Source organism: Pleurodeles waltl, chromosome 3_1 (assembly GCF_031143425.1).
Source record: "Pleurodeles waltl isolate 20211129_DDA chromosome 3_1, aPleWal1.hap1.20221129, whole genome shotgun sequence".
Taxonomy (NCBI): domain Eukaryota; kingdom Metazoa; phylum Chordata; class Amphibia; order Caudata; family Salamandridae; genus Pleurodeles; species Pleurodeles waltl.
In genome coordinates, this window is record NC_090440.1 from 31644222 (window position 1) to 31662953 (window position 18732).

General features: G+C 51.5%; 1 protein-coding gene across 1 annotated transcript in view; it reads right to left on the reverse strand.

Moving 5' to 3' along the window:
• The window catches only part of LOC138283725 (embryonic protein UVS.2-like), a 103236-nt gene that overhangs the window by 28399 nt on the left and 56105 nt on the right, over window positions 1-18732 (reverse strand). Inside the window, exon 6 of the mRNA XM_069221770.1 lies at window positions 590-765. Within this exon, the coding sequence (XP_069077871.1) occupies window positions 590-765 (176 nt within the window). The remainder of the gene's footprint in view (window positions 1-589; window positions 766-18732) is intronic.

Genomic DNA, 18732 nt, shown 5'->3' on the forward strand with positions numbered 1-18732 from the left:
CTGTTCTGGCCATTGGGTTTGTGGGCGTGACTCCTGTCTTTTTCAAGACAGGAGTCATTTGGTATTGATGGTTTTGCATCAGACAATGATGCTAGGTTGGTTAGAGTCATTAATATTTTTTTTAATCTAACCGTGCCTAATGTCATTTTTTGGTGCAAAATCCTCATCTCCCATACCGCCACCCCCACCCGGCTAACGTCATTATTTTTACACTAGCCCACCCTTTGCACCGTCTTGCACTATTCCATAAATATGGTGCCCGCTGGTGCTCACGAATGGTGCAAGCCGGTGCCAAACGTTTTGTGCAGTTGTGCACCAAAAAGTATAAATATTCCCCTCAGTGCTTCAGTGGACAATATAAGACCTCAGTGCTGCAATTCTTCCTTTGAATGCAATACTTCAATGGACAGTTTCAGCACTTCTTCCTTGGACCTCAGTGCTCAATGGACGGTTGTCAGTTTTTCTACCTTGAACCTCCATGCTTCGGGGGACAGTTTCTGCTCCTCTTTCTAGGACAGTGTTGTCATTCGATAGGACCAGTATCTAATATAGGGAATCTACTAAAAATAACTGATGGAGGTTCACTGACCTGGAGCAATGTTTTCAGTCATGATGGTCACATACTTGTCGCGATCACTGCGGCTTTGCTCGTGGAAGAAGCCGAGGGCATGGTTCAGCTCATGCTGGATGGGCCCTTTCGTCAAACAGCCCGCTGACAGAGATACCTGTTGGGCGCCTCCTGCCTTTCCAATGTATGACCAGCACCTGGAGCACATACAAACAGAACAGTAACATTGTGGCAATATTCATGAGAGAATTTTAGGCATGCAAAGTCTAGCACCTTCCACATGGAATGGCCTGTGTTCATGCACACTTTGCTGGGACCTGTACAATGCAGAACGGGATCACTTGTAGGTGCAGAGGCATTACAATATAATACAATGGTACTGTATACACTATTGATTACACCTGGAGTGGTTGGTATTGTTTACAAAGAGAGCAATGGATTGCGGTGGGACAAGAAACAGTAGACTGCTCTGGCATGGTTGCCGCTGCCTGGTCACTGCCTGTGTCATGCCCTAGCTGGGTGGTCATGGTTTTACCAACAGTGTCCTGTAGGCAGTCAATGTTATACCGATATAGGTGATTCCCCGGTGGACACCCACATAGGACATCAAAGAGAAGACATATTTGGAGTAAAAACATAGGGCAGATGTACCTGCGTTCAATTCACAGAAACAGGCAGTTTGCAACTGCAAAAAGGCTTTTTTCTATATACAAACTACAGATTGTGATTTGGTAACATGCATCCGAATTCCAATTTGGGTTTGTGACCAAAGTCCTAACCAGTATTTAAAGGGCATGTTTAAGGTGCCCCTTTCAAATACCATTACGCTTTAGTATGTAGTAAAATTTTGCGACCGTATTCTGGTCACAATACATTAATCTTTTCCCACCTCTTCAAAGCAGGTGGTAAGTAATTCACAAATGTAAATGTTGACAAAAACTTTTTTTACGAGCAGGTAGTGGTCCCAAGGACCACTAGCTACTCTTAAAAAGAAAACTTACACTTTTCTCTTTTTATATGCAATCAATATTTCTTTACAGAAAACGGATTGCGCTTAAAGAAAAATTCTTTATTTAAAAGCAGTCACAGATATGGCGGTCTACTGATCCAAGCATTCCATCATCCCTGTGATGGCTGTAATTTCTAGTGGCTCACAGTTTGTGACATACCTCATTAAAAGTCATGAGCTAGGACAGATTGCTACCTACTATAAATTAGTAATTTACGAACCAACCTATTGATATGAAGGTCAGTTCACAAATTAACACACTGGTCGCAAAAATACTGATCACAAAGTGACCGTTCTGAAGGTAGGTGAGGGCAGTGATCAAACCAAGGTCGACTTGAGTCTTGAGAAAGTTATCTTCTGCTTATTGAATGAGTGGACACATCGCTGCAGATTTAATGTGTACGCCGTATCTAATATACGGTGCACAATGTCACAGGATAGGGGGCAATAGCCTCAACATTTTTGACGCTGTTGATGTACTGTTCAGGGACAGCACCAAAATGTTGGCACATATGTACTGAATGGTACATATGGGCCCATTGTAAACAATAGAGTGATCCCTTTTAATGTGTTAAAAATGCTGAAAAAAATAACGTAAACAATTTCAGATTTCTTTGTGACATTTTTTCGGCCCCCCCTAACGGAGGAACGCACCCTTTGCATACATTATGCTTGGCGCAGGCATTATGTAACGCAAAGGGTTAGAAAGTGGCGCCATGCAACCATGGCGCTACTTTGTAAATATAGCGCAGGGAAAAGGCCACCTTAGTGCCACCATAGCATTAAAAAAATTAAGCAGAGGTAGCACTAAAGTGGCGGTAGGCCCTCTCACGTCAGGGCCGTCATGCTTTGAGTGGCAGGCAGCTATATGTTATTCTGGTTCCGGCTGAACATCACACTGGCCGGAATCACAAACAAATCATAATATTATGGGTGGAGATTTAAACAGGTGCCTGAACGTACTTTTACACTATTTTTAATTCCCTAACATTTTCAGAGGGACACATGGAAAGGTGTTCCGGTGCACTCCTGGGAATGTCATTAACACATCCCCTTGGCATGAAGACCATCCCATTGGTTCCTACATATTGCTATGTGTGATACTGAATAGTGTTGAAATAAGTACACAGCGCAGATTACGCACATGGAGAACGGACCACGTTGTGCACATACACACTTTAGCCCTTATTTATACTTTTTTAGCACTGCATTTGCGTCCTTTTTTGACGCAAAAGCGGCGCAAACTTACAAAATACAATTTTGCGCCACTTTTGCGATAAAAAGCGGCGCAAATGCCGCGCTAAAAGAGTATAAATAAGGGCCTTTTTGTCTTGTTTTCCACAGGAAAACGATTTCCCTGCAATGAGCTGTTTTCGCCTTTTAAGAAAGCCCTTTCCGTACACCACAGCAAATTTGTTGGTGATCTGATCCCCTTCCACTACGCCCATTTCCTTTCTCTTGCATGGGATTTACTCCTGCCAAGAATCCTTTTGTGGGTTCCTGGAAGGCGTAAGTAAGGTGTTTGCAGCTGTGAACGATATGTTTGTGACTAGGGCTGAACGTGGTTTGAGACGGAATGATGATCACAGGGACCCTCTGGTACAGTGGTGTCCAGACTCTGGGCAGAGCCCCCTCCTGCACAACGGTTTAATCCTCAGGTCATCAAAATAGCATTTCTAAACTTACAATTCGTTATACTTCAAATTTATATGAACACATTTGTCTCTAAACCATTTGACAGACGTTTTGAATCCAAAAGTATAAAACCCTAATGCACCTTCTTCTGTTCACATTCCTACTTAGAATATGACTCACCTTTTACCTAATGCATTTCAGACCCCGGGGGTCCTGGTGTCCCGGCTGCAAGATCTCCCTCACCTTATGAATCAATCAATCAGTTTTTGTAAAGCACAGCTACCCACCCATGAGGGTCTCAAGGCGCTGGAGGGGGAGGGGGCCTCATCCAAAACCGTTCTAACCACAGCAAGTACATAACCTTGCTAGGTTAAAGAGCACTGGGGGACCATTGAAGATATGGGAGTTGCAGCAGGAAAGAATGCGTGGCACAAAATCAGTGCAGTCTGTGCCGCCGTGAGGGAATGTAAGGAGCCGTGGAGCTGCAGTAATGGGAGACTGTGCCAGTGTGAGGAAATGTAAGGAGCCGTGGAGCTGCAGTAATGGGAGACTGTGCCAGAGTGAGGGACTGTTAGGAGCTGTGGAGGTGCAGTGATGCTAGTCTGTGCCACTGTGAGGAAATGTAAGGGGCCATGGAGCTGCAGTAATGCTAGTATGTGCCACTGTGAGGGAATGTAAGGAGCCATGGAGCTGCAGTAATGCTAGTCTGTGCCACTGTGAGGGAATGTAAGGAGCCATGGAGCTGCAGTAATGGAAGACTGTGCCACTGTGAGGGAATGTAAGGAGCCATGGAGCTGCAGTAATGGGATCACTATGCCAGTGTGAGGGAATGTAGGGAGCCATGGAGCTGCAGTAATGGAAGACTGTGCCAGTGTGAGGGAATGTAGGGAGCCATGAAGCTGCAGTAATGGGAGACTGTGCCACCGTGAGGGAATGTAAGGAGCCGTGGAGGTGCAGTAATGGGAGACTGTGCCAGAGTGAGGGACTGTTAGGAACCGTGGAGGTGCAGTGATGCTAGTCTGTGCCACTGTGAGGAAATGTAAGGGGTCATGGAGCTGCAGTAATGCTAGTCTGTGCCACTGTGAGGGAATGTAAGGAGCCATGGAGCTGCAGTAATGCTAGTCTGTGCCACTGTGAGGGAATGTAAGGAGCCATGGAGCTGCAGTAATGGGATCACTATGCCAGTGTGAGGGAATGTAGGGAGCCATGGAGCTGCATTAATGGCAGACTGTGCCAGTCTGAGGGAATGTAGGGAGCCATGGAGCTGCAGCAATGGGAGACTGTGCCAGTGTAAGGGAATGTAGGGAGCCATGCAGGAGCAGTAACGGCAGTCTGTGCCAGTGTGAGGAGATCTAAGGAGCCGTGGAGGTGCAGTAATGGGAGTCTGTGCCACGGTGAAGGAATGTAAGGAGCCATGGAGCTGCAGTAATGGGAGTTTGTGCCACCGTGAGGGAATGTAAGGAGCCATGGAGATGCAGTAATGGGAGACTGTGCCAGAGTGAAGGAATGTAAGGAGACGTGGAGCTGCAGTAATGGGACACTGTGCCACCATGAGGGAATGTAAGGAGCCGTGGAGCTGCAGTAATGGGAGACTGTGCCACCGTGAGGGAATGTAAGGAGCCATGGAGCCGCAGTAATGGGAGACTGTGCCACCGTGAGGGAATGTAAGGAGACATGGAGCTGCAGTAATGGGAGACTGTGCCATCGTGAGGGAATGCAAGGAGCCGCGGAGCTGCAGTAATGGGAGACTGTGCCATTGTGAGGGAATGCAAGGAGCTGTGGAGCTGCAGTAATGGGAGACTGTGCCAGTGTGAGGGAATGCAAGGAGCCGTTGAGGTGCAGTAATGGGAGACTGTGCCAGAGTGAGGGAATGTCCGGAGCCGTGGAGGTGCAGTAATGGGAGACTGTGCCACCGTGAGGGAATGTAAGGAGCCGTGGAGCTGCAGTAATGGGAGACTGTGCCAGCATGAGGGAACGTAAGGAGCTGTGAAGGTGCAGTAATGGGAGTCTGTGCCACCGTGAGGGAATGTAAGAAGTCTTGGAGGTGCAGTAATGGGAGTCTGTGCCAGCATGAGGAAATTTAAGGAGCCATGGAGGTGCAGTTATGGGAGACTGTGCCAGTGTGAGGGAATGTAGGGAGCCATGGAGCTGCAGTAGCGGGAGACTGTGCCAGTGTGAGGGAATGTAGGGAGCCATGGAGCTGCAGTAATGGGAGAATGAGCCAGTGTGAGGGAATGTAGGGAGACATGCAGGAGCAGTAACAGCAGTCTGTGCCAGTGTTAGGAGATCTAAGGAGCCGTGGAGGTGCAGTCATGGAAATCTGTGCCACCGTGAGGGAATGTAAGGAGATGTGGAGGTGTAGAAATGGGACTCTTTGCTAGCATGAGTGAATAAAAGGAACCATGGAGGTGCAGTAATGGGAGTCTGTCCCAGGGTGAGGGAATGTAAGGAACCATGGAGAAGCAGTAATGGGAGCTTGTGCCAGCATGAGGAAATGTAAGGAGTCATGGAGGTGAAGTAATGGGAGTCTGTTCCACTGTGAGGGAATGTAAGGAGCCATGGAGCTGCAGTAATGGGAGTCTGTGCCACCGTGAGGGAATGTAAGGAGCCATGGAGCTGCAGTAATGGGAGACTGTGCCAGAGTGAGGGAATGTAAGGAGCCGTGGAGTTGCAGTAATGGGAGACTGTGCCACTGTGAGGGAATGTAAGGAGCCACGGAGGTGCAGTAATGAGAGACTGTACCACTGTGAGTGAATGTAAGGAGCCGTGGAGCTGCAGTAATGGGAGACTGTGCCACCATGAGGGAATGTAAGGAGCCGTGGAGGTGCAGTAATAGGAGACTGTGCCAGAGTGAGGGAATGTAGGGAGCCATGGAGCTGCAGTAATGGGAGACTGTGCCACCCTGAGGGAATGGAAGGAGCCGTGGAGGTGCAGTAATGGGAGACTGTGACACCGTGAGGGAATGTAAGGAGCCGTGGAGTTGCAGTAATGGGAGACTGTGCCACTGTGAGGGAACGTAAGGAGCCATGGAGCTGCAGTAATGGGAGACTGTGCCACCGTGAGGTAACGTAAGGAGCCATAGAGCCGCAGTAATGGGAGACTGTGCCACCGTGAGTGAATGTAAGGAGCCGTGGAGGTGCAGTAATGCTAGTCTGTGCCACCGTGAGGGAATGTAAGGAGCCGTGGAGCTGCAGTAATGGGAGACTGTGCCACCGTGAGGGAATGTAAGGAGCCATGGAGCTGCAGTAATGGGAGACTGTGCCACCGTGAGGGAATGTAAGGAGCCATGGAGGTGCAGTAATGGAAGTCTGTGCCACCGTGAGGGAATGTAAGGAGCCGTGGAGGTGCAGTAATGAGAGACTGTGCCACTGTGAGGGAGTGTAAGGAGCCATGGAGCTGCAGTAATGGAAGACTGTGCCACCGTGAAGGAATGTAAGGAGCCATGGAGTTGCAGTAATGGGAGTCTGTGCCAGCGTGAGGGAATGTAAGGTGCATGGAGCTGCAGTAATGGGACTCTGTGCCACCGTGAGGGAATGTAAGGAGCCGTGGAGCTGCAGTAATGTGAGACTGTGCCACCATGAGGGAATGTAAGGAGCCGTGGAGGTGCAGTAATGGGAGTCTGTGCCAGCGTGAGGAAATGTAAGGAGCAGTGGAAGTGCACTAATGAGAGTCTGTGGCAGCGTGAGGTAATGTAAGGAGCCGTGGAGCTGCAGTAATGGGAGGCTGTGCCACCGTGAGGGAATGTAGGGAGCCATGCAGGAGCAGTAACGGTAGTCTGTGCCAGTGTGAGGAGATCTAAGGAGCTGTGGATGTGCAGTAATGGGAGTCTGTGCCACCGTGAGGGAATGTAAGGAGCCACGGAGAAGCAGTAATGGGAGCTTGTGCCAGCATGAGGGAATGCAAGGATTCATAAAGGTGAAGTAATGGGAGTCTGTGCCAGTGTGAGGGAATGTAAGGAGCCATGGATTTGTATTAATGGGAGTCTGTGCTACTGTGAGGGAATAGAAGGAGCCATAGAGGGTGTAGGAAGGTAGCCTCCTTCTAGCATTGTTACCCCCACTTTTGGTCTGTTTGTGAGTATATGTCAAAGTGTTTTTACTGTCTCACTGGGATCCTGCTAGCCAGGACCTCAGTATTCATAGTGAAAACCCTATTTGTCAGTGTGTTTTATATGCCTCACTGGGACCCTGCTAGCCAGGACCCCAGTGCTCATAAGTGTGGCCTGAATGTGTGTTCCCTGTGTGGTGCCTAACTGTGTCACTGAGGCTCTGCTAATCAGAACCTCAGTGCTTATGCTCTCTCTGCTTTTAAAATTGTCACTGCAGGCTAGTGACGATTTTCACCAATTCTAATTCGCACACTGGAACAGCCTTATAATTCCCTAGTATATGGTACCTAGGTACCCAGGGTGTTGGGGTTACAGGAGATCCCTATGGGCTTTAGCATGTCTTTTGCCACCCATAAGGAGCTCAGACAATTCTTACACAGGACTGCCACTGCAGCCTGAGTGAAATAACGTTCACGTTATTTCAGAACCATTTCACACTGCACTTAAGTAACTTGTAAGTCACCTATATATCTAACCCTCACTTAGTGAAGGTTAGGTGCAAAGTTACTAAGTGTGAGGGAACCCTGGCACTAGCCAGGTGTCCCCACATAGTTCAGGGCAATTTTCCCGGACTTTGTGAGTGCGGGGACACCATTACATGCGTGCACTACATATAGTTTGATAACTATATGTAGCTTCACAATGGTAACTCAGAATATGGCCATGTAACACGTCTAGGATCATGAAATTGTCCCCCCATGCCAAATTTGGTATTGGGGTGCCAATCCCATATATCCCCAGGGCTCCAGCATGGACCACGGGTACTGCCAAACCAGCTCTCTGGGGGTTTTACTGCAGCTACTGCTGCTGCCAACCCACAGACAGGCTTCTGCCCTCCTGAGGTCTGGGCAGCCCAGTCCCAGGAAGGCAGAACAAAGAATTTCCTCTGAGAGAGGGTGTTACACCCTCTCCTTTTGGAAATAGGTGTTAAGGGCTGGGGAGGAGTAGCCTCCCCAGCCTCTGGAAATGCTTTGAAGAGCACAGATGGTGCCCTCCGTGCATAAGCCATTCTACACCAGTTCAGGGATCCTCCAGCACCTGCTCTGGAGCGAAACTGGACAAAGGAAAGGGGAGTGACCACTCCCTTGTCCATCACCACCCTAGAGGTGGTGCAAAGAGCTCCTCCAGTGTGTCCCAGACCTTTGCCATCTTGAATGCAGAGGTGTGAGGGCACAATGGAGGCCTCTGATTGGCCAGTGACAGCAGGTGACGTCAGAGACCCCTCCTGATAGGTGCTTACCTCTCTAGGTGGCCAACCCTCCTCTGAGGGCTAGTTAGGGTCTCTCCTGTGGGCTTCTCTTCAGATAACGAATGCAAGAGCTCACCAGAGTTCATCTGCATCTCCCTCTTCGACTTCTGCCAAGGATCGACCGTTGACTGCTCCAGGGCGCCTGCACAACTGCAACAAAGTAGCAAGAAGACTACCAGTGACATTGTAGCGCCTAATCCTGATGGCTTTCTCGACTGTTTCCTGGTGGTGCATGCTCTGAGGGCTGTCTGCCTTCACCCTGCACTGCAAGCCAAGAAGAAATCTCCCGTGGGTTGATGGAGTCTTACCCCTGCTACCGCAGGCACCAAAACTTCTGCTTCACCTGCCCTCTGGGTCCCCTCTCATCATGACGAGCTTGGTCCCTGGAACAAAGGAGCTGGATCCAAGTGACCCCAACAGTCCAGTGGTCCTTCTGTTTAAATTTGGTGGAGGTAAGTCCTTGCTTTCCCACACCAGACAGTAATCCTGTGTCCTGTGTGAACTGCAGCTGCTAGGGCTTCTGTGCACTCTTGCAAGGATTCCTTCGTGCACAGCACAACTCAGGTCCTCAGCACTCTGTCCTGCATTGCTCAACTCGCTGAGTTGAACTCCGGCTTCGTGGGACCCTCCTTTGCAGTGTTGAGACGACCGCCGAGCTCAGTTTTCTTAAACCCATGATCAAGTACTTCTGCGGCTGCTGCCTGCTTCTGCGTGGGCTCTCTGTATTGCTGAGCGCCCTCTCTGTCCCCTTGTCCAGGTGGCGACCTCCTGGTCCTTCCTGGGCCCAGGCAGCACCCTTTTTCTCCAACCGTGACCTTTGCAGCTAGCAAGGCTTGTTTGCTGTCTTTCTGTGTGGAAACCACTCTGCATCCTCTAGCACGCTGTGGGACATCTTCTGTGCGAAGGAGAAGTTCCTGGCACCTTCCGTTGTTGCAGAATCTTCAGCTTCTTCCACCCGGAGGCAGCCATTTTGCACCTTCATCCGGGGTTTAGTGGGCTCCTGCACCCCTGGACACTTTTGTGACTCTTGGACTTGGTCCCCTTTCTTTACAGGTCCAGGAATCCATCTTCAGTGCTTTGCAGCCAGTTGTGGTCTTTGCAGAATCCCCTATCACGACTTTAATGAGTTTCTTGGGAAGTAGGGTAACTTTACTCCTACTTTTCAGGATCTTGGGGTGGGGTACCTTGGACACCCTTAGTGTTTTCTTACACTTTCAGCGACCCTCTACACACCACACTAGTCCTGGGGTCCCTTTGTGGTTCGCATTCCACTTTCAGAGTACATGGTTTGTGTTGCCCCTAGGCCCATTGCATCCTATTGTATTCTACAGTGTTCGCACTACTTTTCTAACTGTTTACTAACCTGATTTTGGTTTGTGTGTATATTTTGTGTATTTTACTTACCTCCTAAGGGAGTACATCATCTGTGATATTTTTGGCCCATTGTCACTAAAATATAGTACCTTTATTTTTGGTAACTCTGAGTATTGTGATTCTTATGATATAGTGCTACATGATATAAGTGGTATAGTAGGAGCTTTGCATGTCTCCTAGTTCAGCCTAAGCTGCTCTGCTATAGTTACCTCTATCAGCCTAAGGTGCTAGAAGACTACTAATCTACTAATAAGGGATAACTGGACCTGGCACATGGTGTAAGTAAAATTAGGTACCCACTATAAGCCAGGCCAGCCCCCTAGAGAGGGGCAATAACTGAAGTCTGTGCCAGTGGGAGGGAATGTAAGGAGACATGGAGGTGCATTTATGGGAGTTTCTGCCACTGGAAGGGAATCTAAAGAGCCATGGAGGTGCAGTAATGGGAATCTGTGCCACCATGAGGGAATGTAAGGAGCCATGGAGGTGCAATAATGGGAGTCTGTGCCACTGTGAGGGAATGTAAGGAGCCTTGGGGGTGCAGTAATGGGAGTCTGTACCACCTTGAGGGAATGTTAGGAGTCCCAGAGGTGCAGTAATACGAATCTATGACAATGTATTGAAATGTAAAGAGCCCTGAAGATGTAGTAAGTGGAGTCTGCCAGCATGATGGGATGTAAGCAACCGTGGAGGAGGAGTAATGGGAGTCTTCACCAGCATGAGGGTATGTAAGGAGCCATGGAGGTGTAATAATGGGAGTCAGTTCTAACATGAGGGAATTAAGAAGCCATGGAAGTGCAGTTATTTGAGTCTGTGCCACCGTGAGGGACTGTAAGGAGCCATGGAGGTGAAGAAATAGGTCTGTGACAGTATGATGGAATATAAGGAGCTGTGGAGGTGCGATAATGAGAGCCTGTGCCAGTGAGAGGGAATGTAAGGAGCAATGGAGGTGTGGGAATGGGAGCCTGTGCCAGTATTGGGGAATGTAAGGAGCCATGGAGGTGCAGGAATGGGGTCTTTGCCAGTGTTAGGGACTATAAATAGCCCTGAAGGATCAGTAATGAGAGTCTGTGCCACTGTTACAGAATATAAGGAGCCATGGAGGTGCATTAAAGGGAGTCTGTGCCTGTGTTAGGGAATGTAAGGAGCCGTAGAGGTGCAGTAATGGGAGTCTGTGCCAGCATGAGGGAACGTAAGGAGTCTTGGAGGAGCAGGAATGGGAGTTTGTGCCAGTGTTAGGGAATATAAAAAGCCAAGGAGGTGCCCTAATGTGAGTCTGTGCCAGAGTGAGGGAATGTAAGAACTGTGGAGGTGGAATATGGGCAGCCTGTGCCAACGTGAGGGAATGTAAGGGGCCATGGAGATGCAGTAATGGGAGTCTGTGCCAGCATAAGGGAATGTAAGGAGCCGTAGAGGTGCAGTAATGGGAATCTGTGCCACCGTGTGGGAATATAAGGAGTCTTGGCAGGTGTGTATGCCTTCATGAATGTATGTATGTTTGTATTTATGTATGTGTTTTTTTCTATATGGCACATGTTGTCTAAAAGAAGCCATAAAGTGTCCAGGAACAAGACTCTGTCACAAGAGGGGATGTACAGAGCTATAGAGCGTCCATTAATGTGAATCTATAACAAGAGGGAAAGTACAGAGCCGTAGAGAGGCCATTAATATGAATCTATAACAAGAGGGAAATCTACAGAGCCATAAAGAGTGCATTAATATGTTTCTTTAACAAGAGGGAATGTACAGAGCAATTGAAGGTCTGTAATGATAATCTATCACATGAAAGAATGTACAGAGGCACAGAGGGTCTGTATTAAGAAACTATCACAAGGGATAATGTACAGAGGCATAGAGGTCTGTAATGAGAAGCTATCACAAGAAGCAATGTGCAGAGCCATAGAGGGTCTGTAATGAGAATCTATCACATGAAAGAATGCTCAGAGCCATAGAGAGTCCATTAATGTGAATTTATAACAAGAGGGAATGTACAGAGCCATAGAGGGTCTGTAATGAGAACCTATCACATTAAAGAATGTACAGAGCCATGTGAATTTATAACAAGAGGGAATGTACAGAGCCGCAGAGAGGCCATTAATATGAATCCATAACAAGAGGGAATCTACAGAGCCATAAACAGTCCATTAATGTGAATCTATAACAAGAGGAAATGTACAGAGCCATAGAGGGTCTGTAATGATAATCTATCACATGAAAGAATGTACAAAGGCATAGATGATCTGTATTAAGAAACTATCACAAGGGATAATGTACAGAGGCATAGAGGTCTGTAATGAGAATCTATCACAAATCAAATCATTAACGTTTATAAAGCGCGCTACTCACCCGTGCGGGTCTCAAGGCGCTAGGGGAAAAGAGGGGGTTACTGCTGCTCGAAAAGCCAGGTTTTTAGGAGTCCCCGGAATGCGGAGTGGTCCTGGGTGGTCCTGAGGCTGGTGGGGAGGGAGTTCCAGGTCTTGGCTGCCAGGAAGGAGAAGGACCTCCCACCCGCCGTGGAGCGGCGGATGCGAGGGACGGCAGCGAGCGCGAGGCCAGAGGAACGGAGGAGACGGGTGGGGGCGTAGAAGCTGAGGCGACGGTTGAGGTATTCCGGTCCCTTGTTGTGGAGGGCTTTGTGTGCGTGGGTGAGAAGTCGGAAGGTGATCCTTTTGCTGAGTGGGAGCCAATGCAGGTGTCTCAGGTGTGCGGAGATGTGGCTGTTGCGGGGTACGTCGAGTATGAGGTCGGCCGAGGCGTTTTGAATACGTTGCAGGCGTTTTTGGAGCTTGGCGGTGGTCCCAGCATAGAGGGTGTTGCCGTAGTCCAGGCGGCTCGTGACGAGGGTGTGGGTCACGGTTTTTGTAGTGTCGGCGGGGATCCAGCGGAAGATCTTGCGGAGCATGCGGAGGGTGAGGAAGCAGGCGGAGGACACGGCGTTGACTTGCTTGGTCATGGTGAGAAGAGGGTCCAAGATGAAGCCGAGGTTGCGGGCGTGGTCTGCGGGGGTCGGTGCGGTGCCGAGGGCCGTGGGCCACCAGGAGTCGTCCCAAGCGGACGGGGTGTTGCCGAGGATGAGGACTTCCGTTTTGTCAGAGTTCAGTTTTAGGCGGCTGAGCCTCATCCAATCTGCGACGTCCTTCATGCCCTCTTGTAGGTTGGTCTTGGCGCTGGCGGGGTCCTTGGTGAGGGAGAGTATGAGTTGGGTGTCGTCGGCGTAGGAGGTGATGATGATGTCGTGCTTGCGTACGATGTCGGCGAGGGGGCTCATGTAGACATTGAAGAGTGTCGGGCTGAGCGATGAGCCTTGAGGTACGCCGCAGATGATCTCGGTGGGGTCTGAGCGAAACGGTGGGAGGTAAACTCTTTGGGATCGGTTTGAGAGGAAGGAGGCGATCCAGTCCAGGGCCTGGCCTTGGATCCCGGTGGAGCGGAGGCGGGTGATTAGGGTGCGGTGACAGACGGTGTTGAAGGCTGCCGAGAGGCCAAGGAGGATGAGGGCGACTGTTTCACCGTTGTCCATCAGGGTTCTGATGTCGTCTGTGACTGAGATGAGGGCGGTTTCAGTGCTGTGGTTGGTTCGGAATCCGGTTTGTGACGGGTCGAGCAGGTTGTTGTCTTCCAGGAAGGTGGTCAGCTGTTTGTTGACGGTCATCTCTATTACCTTGGCGGGGAAGGGGAGGAGCAAGATGGAGCGGAAGTTTTTTAGGTCGCTCGGGTCAGCCGTAGGTTTCTTTAGTAGGGCGTTGACTTCGGCGTGTTTCCAGCATTCGGGGAAGGTAGCAGAAGAAAATGAAGAGTTGATGACAGCCTGGAGGTGCGGGGCGATGATGTCGTCGGCTTTATTGAAGATGAAGTGAGGGCAGGGGTCCGATGGGGCGCCGGAGTGGATAGAGTTCATGGTGGTTTTGGTTTCTTCAGTGTTGATGTGGGTCCAGTCGTTGAGGGTGATGGTCGGAGGTGTGGGTTTGGTGATGCTTTGTAGGGTCTGGTGTCCGAAGCTGTCGTGGAGGTCGCTGATCTTGCGATGGAAGAAGGTGGCGAGGGAGTTGCACAAATCTTGTGAGGGCGTGAGGGCGTTGGCTTTGGCGTTGGGGTTGGAGAACTCCTTGACGATGTTAAAAAGTTCTTTGCTGTTGTGCCAGTTTTTGTCCAGTCTGTCGGTAAAAAAGTTCCTTTTGGCAGCGCGGATCAGGTGGTGGTGTTCGCAGGTAGCGTTCTTGAGGGCGGTCATGTTGTCAGCGGTGTGGTCCTTGCACCAGGCCTTCTCGAGGGCGACAAGTTTTCTTCGATTCTTTGAGGGTGTCAGAGAACCAGAGAGGTTTTTTGGTGTTGGCCTGTCGATGCATGCGTTTGAGGGGAGCAAGGTTGTCTGCGCAGTTGGAGATCCAGTTCGTGAGGCTGAGGGCTGCGTCGTTGGGATTGGTGGTGAGGGTGGGTTGGTTGGCGGCGAGTGTGGAGAAGAGTTGCTCTTCGGGGATTTTGTTCCACTGTCGACGAGGGATGGGTTGAGTGCGGAGGTGGCGGGTCTAGCGTTGGAATGTGAAATGGACACAGCTGTGGTCGGTCCAGTGTAGAGCGGAGGTGTGGCTGAAGAAGACGTGTTTGCTGGCGGAGAAGATAGGGTCAAGCATGTGTCCGGAGATGTGGGTGGCGGTGTTCACCAGTTGCTTGAGGCCGAGGTTGGCGAGGTTGTCGAGCAGGGCGGTGGTGTTGGGGTCGTTCTTTTGTTCCAGATGGAAGTTGAGGTCGCCTAGGAGGATGTAGTCCGGCGAGGCGAGGGCGTGCGGGGAGATGAAGTCAGCGATGGCGTCGCTGAAAGGGGCGCGCGGTCCGGGGGGACGGTAGACGAGGGATCCTCTGAGGGGGGTCCTGGGGTCAGTGCGAATCTAAAAATGCAGGTGTTCAGCGGTGAGAGGGGTGTCTTCGGTGGAGGTGGTGACACTGATGGACCCTTTGAAGACGATGGCGATACCTCCTCCTCCTTGGTTGGCGCGGTCTTTTCTGGAGATCTTGTAGCCTTCGGGGATGGCAGTGGCGATGTCAGGGGCCGAGGAGGCGTTCATCCAGGTCTCCGTGATGAAGGCGACGTCCGGGGCTGTGGAGTACAGGAGGTCCCAGAGTTCAACGGCGTGCTTGTGGACAGAACGAGCGTTGACCAGGATGCACTTGAGGTGGTTGATGGCGCGTGGGCTGGTGGTCGTGGTAGTTGCGTGGTGGAAGATGCGTTTGCAGGAGTTGCAGGCGAAGGGTCCATGGGTGCGTTTGGGGTGAGCTTGGAAGCAGGTGTTGGAGCGCCCTGGGTTGAGGGCATGGAGGGTGGTGGGGTCGTAGCGGATCAGCGGGGCTTGGGAGAGCTGGGGACCAGGGGTCGTGGCGCTGGGCGCGGGCCAGCCGCCGACGGGCGCAGACGGGCTTGCCTCTGGCACACCGCTGGCGTGCCAGCGGCGCGCCTGCTGCGCAGTCGCACAGCGACCGCCATAAGAGGTAGGAGGGGGGGAGGGGTCAGCTGGGGGCGAATGGGAGCTGGGGGGCGGGGGCGTGCAGGAGGTCGCGGCGGGAAAGCGCGAGGGAGGGGGGACAGGTAGAGTGAGAGGAGCTGGGGGAGGGGGGTTTAAGAGTGGAGGGGGGAGAGTGTTAGTGTTAGGGGGTTTAGGAGATTAGGGAGAGAGATAGGAGTAGGGTTGAGAAGATAGGGGAGGTGGGGTTGTAGAGGTGGGTGAGGGTGAGAGGTAGAGTGAGAGGATAGGAAGATAGGTAACAGAGGGGGTGGCGGGGGAGTGGGGGAGAGATAGAGAAATAGATGGAGAAATAGGTGGAGGGATAGAAAAATAGGTAGATAGGAGGAGGTGGTGAGTGAGGGGGTTAGATAGTGAGATAGAGGGATAGATAGGAGATTGGTAGATAGGGGGAGTGAGGGAGGCAGATAGCGAATGGGGTAGATAGGGGTGAAAGAGAGGGGGAGGCGAGTGAGGGAGGGGGATGAGGCAGGAGCAGGAGGGCAGGCGCGGGAAGAAACAGAAGACGGAGGACGGAGAAAGCAGAAGAACAGAAGACGAAGGAGCAGAAGACAGAAGATCACAGAAGAAGATACAGAAGACGAAGAACAGAAGGCAGAAGACCACAGCAGAAGATGAGGAAGAAGAGAGGCGACAGGAGAGGCTGAGAAGCACACAGAAGAAGAGAGAAGACGGGGAAAAGAAGAGTACAGAAGAAGATTACAGAAGAGGAGCGAGGAGGAAGAACAGAGAGGAAGAAAAGAAGCAGGAGCAGGAGAGAGGGTGAGTAGCGCGGGGCAGGGCGAGGGGCTGGGAGGTAGGGGGTACTTACTGCGAGGTGGGTCTCAGGAACCTGGAGGAGCTGCAGCCGCAGGGGGAGCGACCTACCCTTGGGTCAAGGGTCGCTACCACTGTCGCGCAGCGGCCGCCATAAGAGGTAGGAGGGGGGGAGGGGTCAGCTGGGGGCGAATGGGAGCTGGGGGACGGGGCGTGCAGGAGGTCCATCGGGAAAGCGCGAGGGAGGGGGGGGACAGGTAGAGTGAGAGGAGCTGGGGGATGGGGGTTTAAGGGTGGAGGGGGGAGAGTGTTAGTGTTAGGGGGTTTAGGAGATTAGGGAGAGAGATAGGAGTAGGGTTGAGAAGATAGGGGAAGGGGGGTTGTAGAGGTGGGTGAGGGTGAGAGGTAGAGTGAGAGGATAGGAAGATAGGTAACAGAGGGGGTGGTGGGGGAGGGGGGGAGAGATAGAGAAATAGATAGATGGAGAAATAGGTGGAGAGATAGAAAATTAGGTAGATAGGAGGAGGTGGTGAGTGAGGGAGTTAGATAGTGAGATAGAGGGATAGATAGGAGATTGGTAGATAGGAGGAGTGAGGGAGGCAGATAGCGAACGGGGTAGATAGGGGTGAAAGAGAGGGGGAGGCGAGTGAGGAAGGGGGATGAGGCAGGAGCAGGAGGGCAGGCGCGGGAAGAAACAGAAGACGGAGGACGGAGAAAGCAGAAAAACAGAAGACGAAGGAGCAGAAGACAGAAGATCACAGAAGAAGATACAGAAGTCGAAGAACAGAAGGCAGAAGACCACAGAAGAAGATGAGGAAGAAGAGAGGCGACAGGAGAGGCTGAGAAGCACACAGAAAAGAGAGAAGACGGGGAAAAGAAGAGTACAGAAGAAGATTACAGAAGAGGAGCGAGGAGGAAGAACAGAGAGGAAGAAAAGAAGCAGGAGCAGGAGAGAGGGTGAGTAGCGCGGGGCAGGGCGAAGGGGCTGGGAGGTGGGGGGTACTTACTGCGAGGTGGGTATCAGGAACCTGGAGGAGCTGGAGGAGCTGCAGCGGCAGGGGGAGCGACCTACCCTTGGGTCAAGAGTCGCTACCACTGTCGTGCAGCGGCCACCATAAGGGGTAGGGGGGGGAGGGGTCAGCTGGGGGCGAATGGGAGCTGGGGGGCGGGGCGTGCAAGAGGTCGTGGCGGGAAAGCGCGAGGGAGGGGGGGACAGGTAGAGTGAGAGGAGCTGGGGAGGGGGGTTTAAGGGTGGAGGGGGGAGAGTGTTAGTGTTAGGGGGTTTAGGAGATTAAGGAGAGAGATAGGAGTAGGGTTGAGAAGATAGGGGCGGGGGGTTGTAGAGGTGGGTGAGAGGTAGAGTGAGAGGATAGGAAGATAGGTAACAGAGGAGGTGGCGGGGGAGGGGGGGAGAGATAGAAAAATAGATAGATGGAGAAATAGGTGGAGAGATAGAAAAATAGGTAGATAGGAGGAGGTGGTGAGTGAGGGAGTTAGATAGTGAGATAGAGGGATAGATAGGAGATTGGAAGATAGGAGGAGTGAGGGAGGCAGATAGCGAACGGGGTAGATAGGGATGAAAGAGAGGGGGAGGCGAGTGAGGAAGGGGGATGAGGCAGGAGCAGGAGGGCAGGCGCGGGAAGAAACAGAAGACGGAGGACGGAGAAAGCAGAAGAACAGAAGAACAGAAGACGAAGGAGCAGAAGACAGAAGATCACAGAAGAAGATACAGAAGACGAAGAACAGAAGGCAGAAGACCACAGAAGAAGATGAGGAAGAAGAGAGGCGACAGGAGAGGCTGAGAAGCACACAGAAGAAGAGAGAAGACGGGGAAAAGAAGAGTACAGAAGAAGATTACAGAAGAGGAACGAGGAGGAAGAAGAGAGAGGAAGAAAAGAAGCAGGAGCAGGAGAGAGGGTGAGTAGCGCGGGGCAGGGCGAGGGGCTGGGAGGTGGGGGGTACTTACTGCGAGGTGGGTCTCAGGAACCTGGAGGAGCTGGAGGAGCTGCAGCTGCAGGGGGAGCGACCTACCCTTGGGTTAAGGGTCGCTACCACTGTCACGCAGAGGCCGCCATAAGAGGTAGGAGGGGGGGAGGGGTCAGCTGGGGGCGAATGGGAGCTGGGGGGCGGGGACGTGCAGGAGGTCGCGGCGGGAAAGAGCGAGGGAGGGGGGACAGGTAGAGTGAGAGGAGTTCGGGGAGGGGGTTTAAGGGTGGAGGGGGAGAGTGTTAGTGTTACGGGGTTTAGGCGATTAGGGAGAGAGATAGGAATAGGGTTGAGATGATAGGGGAGGGGGGGTTGTAGAGGTGGGTGAGGGTGAGAGGTCGAGTGAGAGGATAGGAAGATAGGTAACAGAGGGGGTGGCGGGGGGGGGGGAGAGATAGAGAAATAAATAGATGGAGAAATAGGTGGAGAGAGAAAAATAGGTAGGTAGGAGGAGGTGGTGAGTGAGGGAGTTAGATAGTGAGATAGAGGGATAGTTAGGAGATTGGTAGATAGGAGGAGTGAGGGAGGCAGATA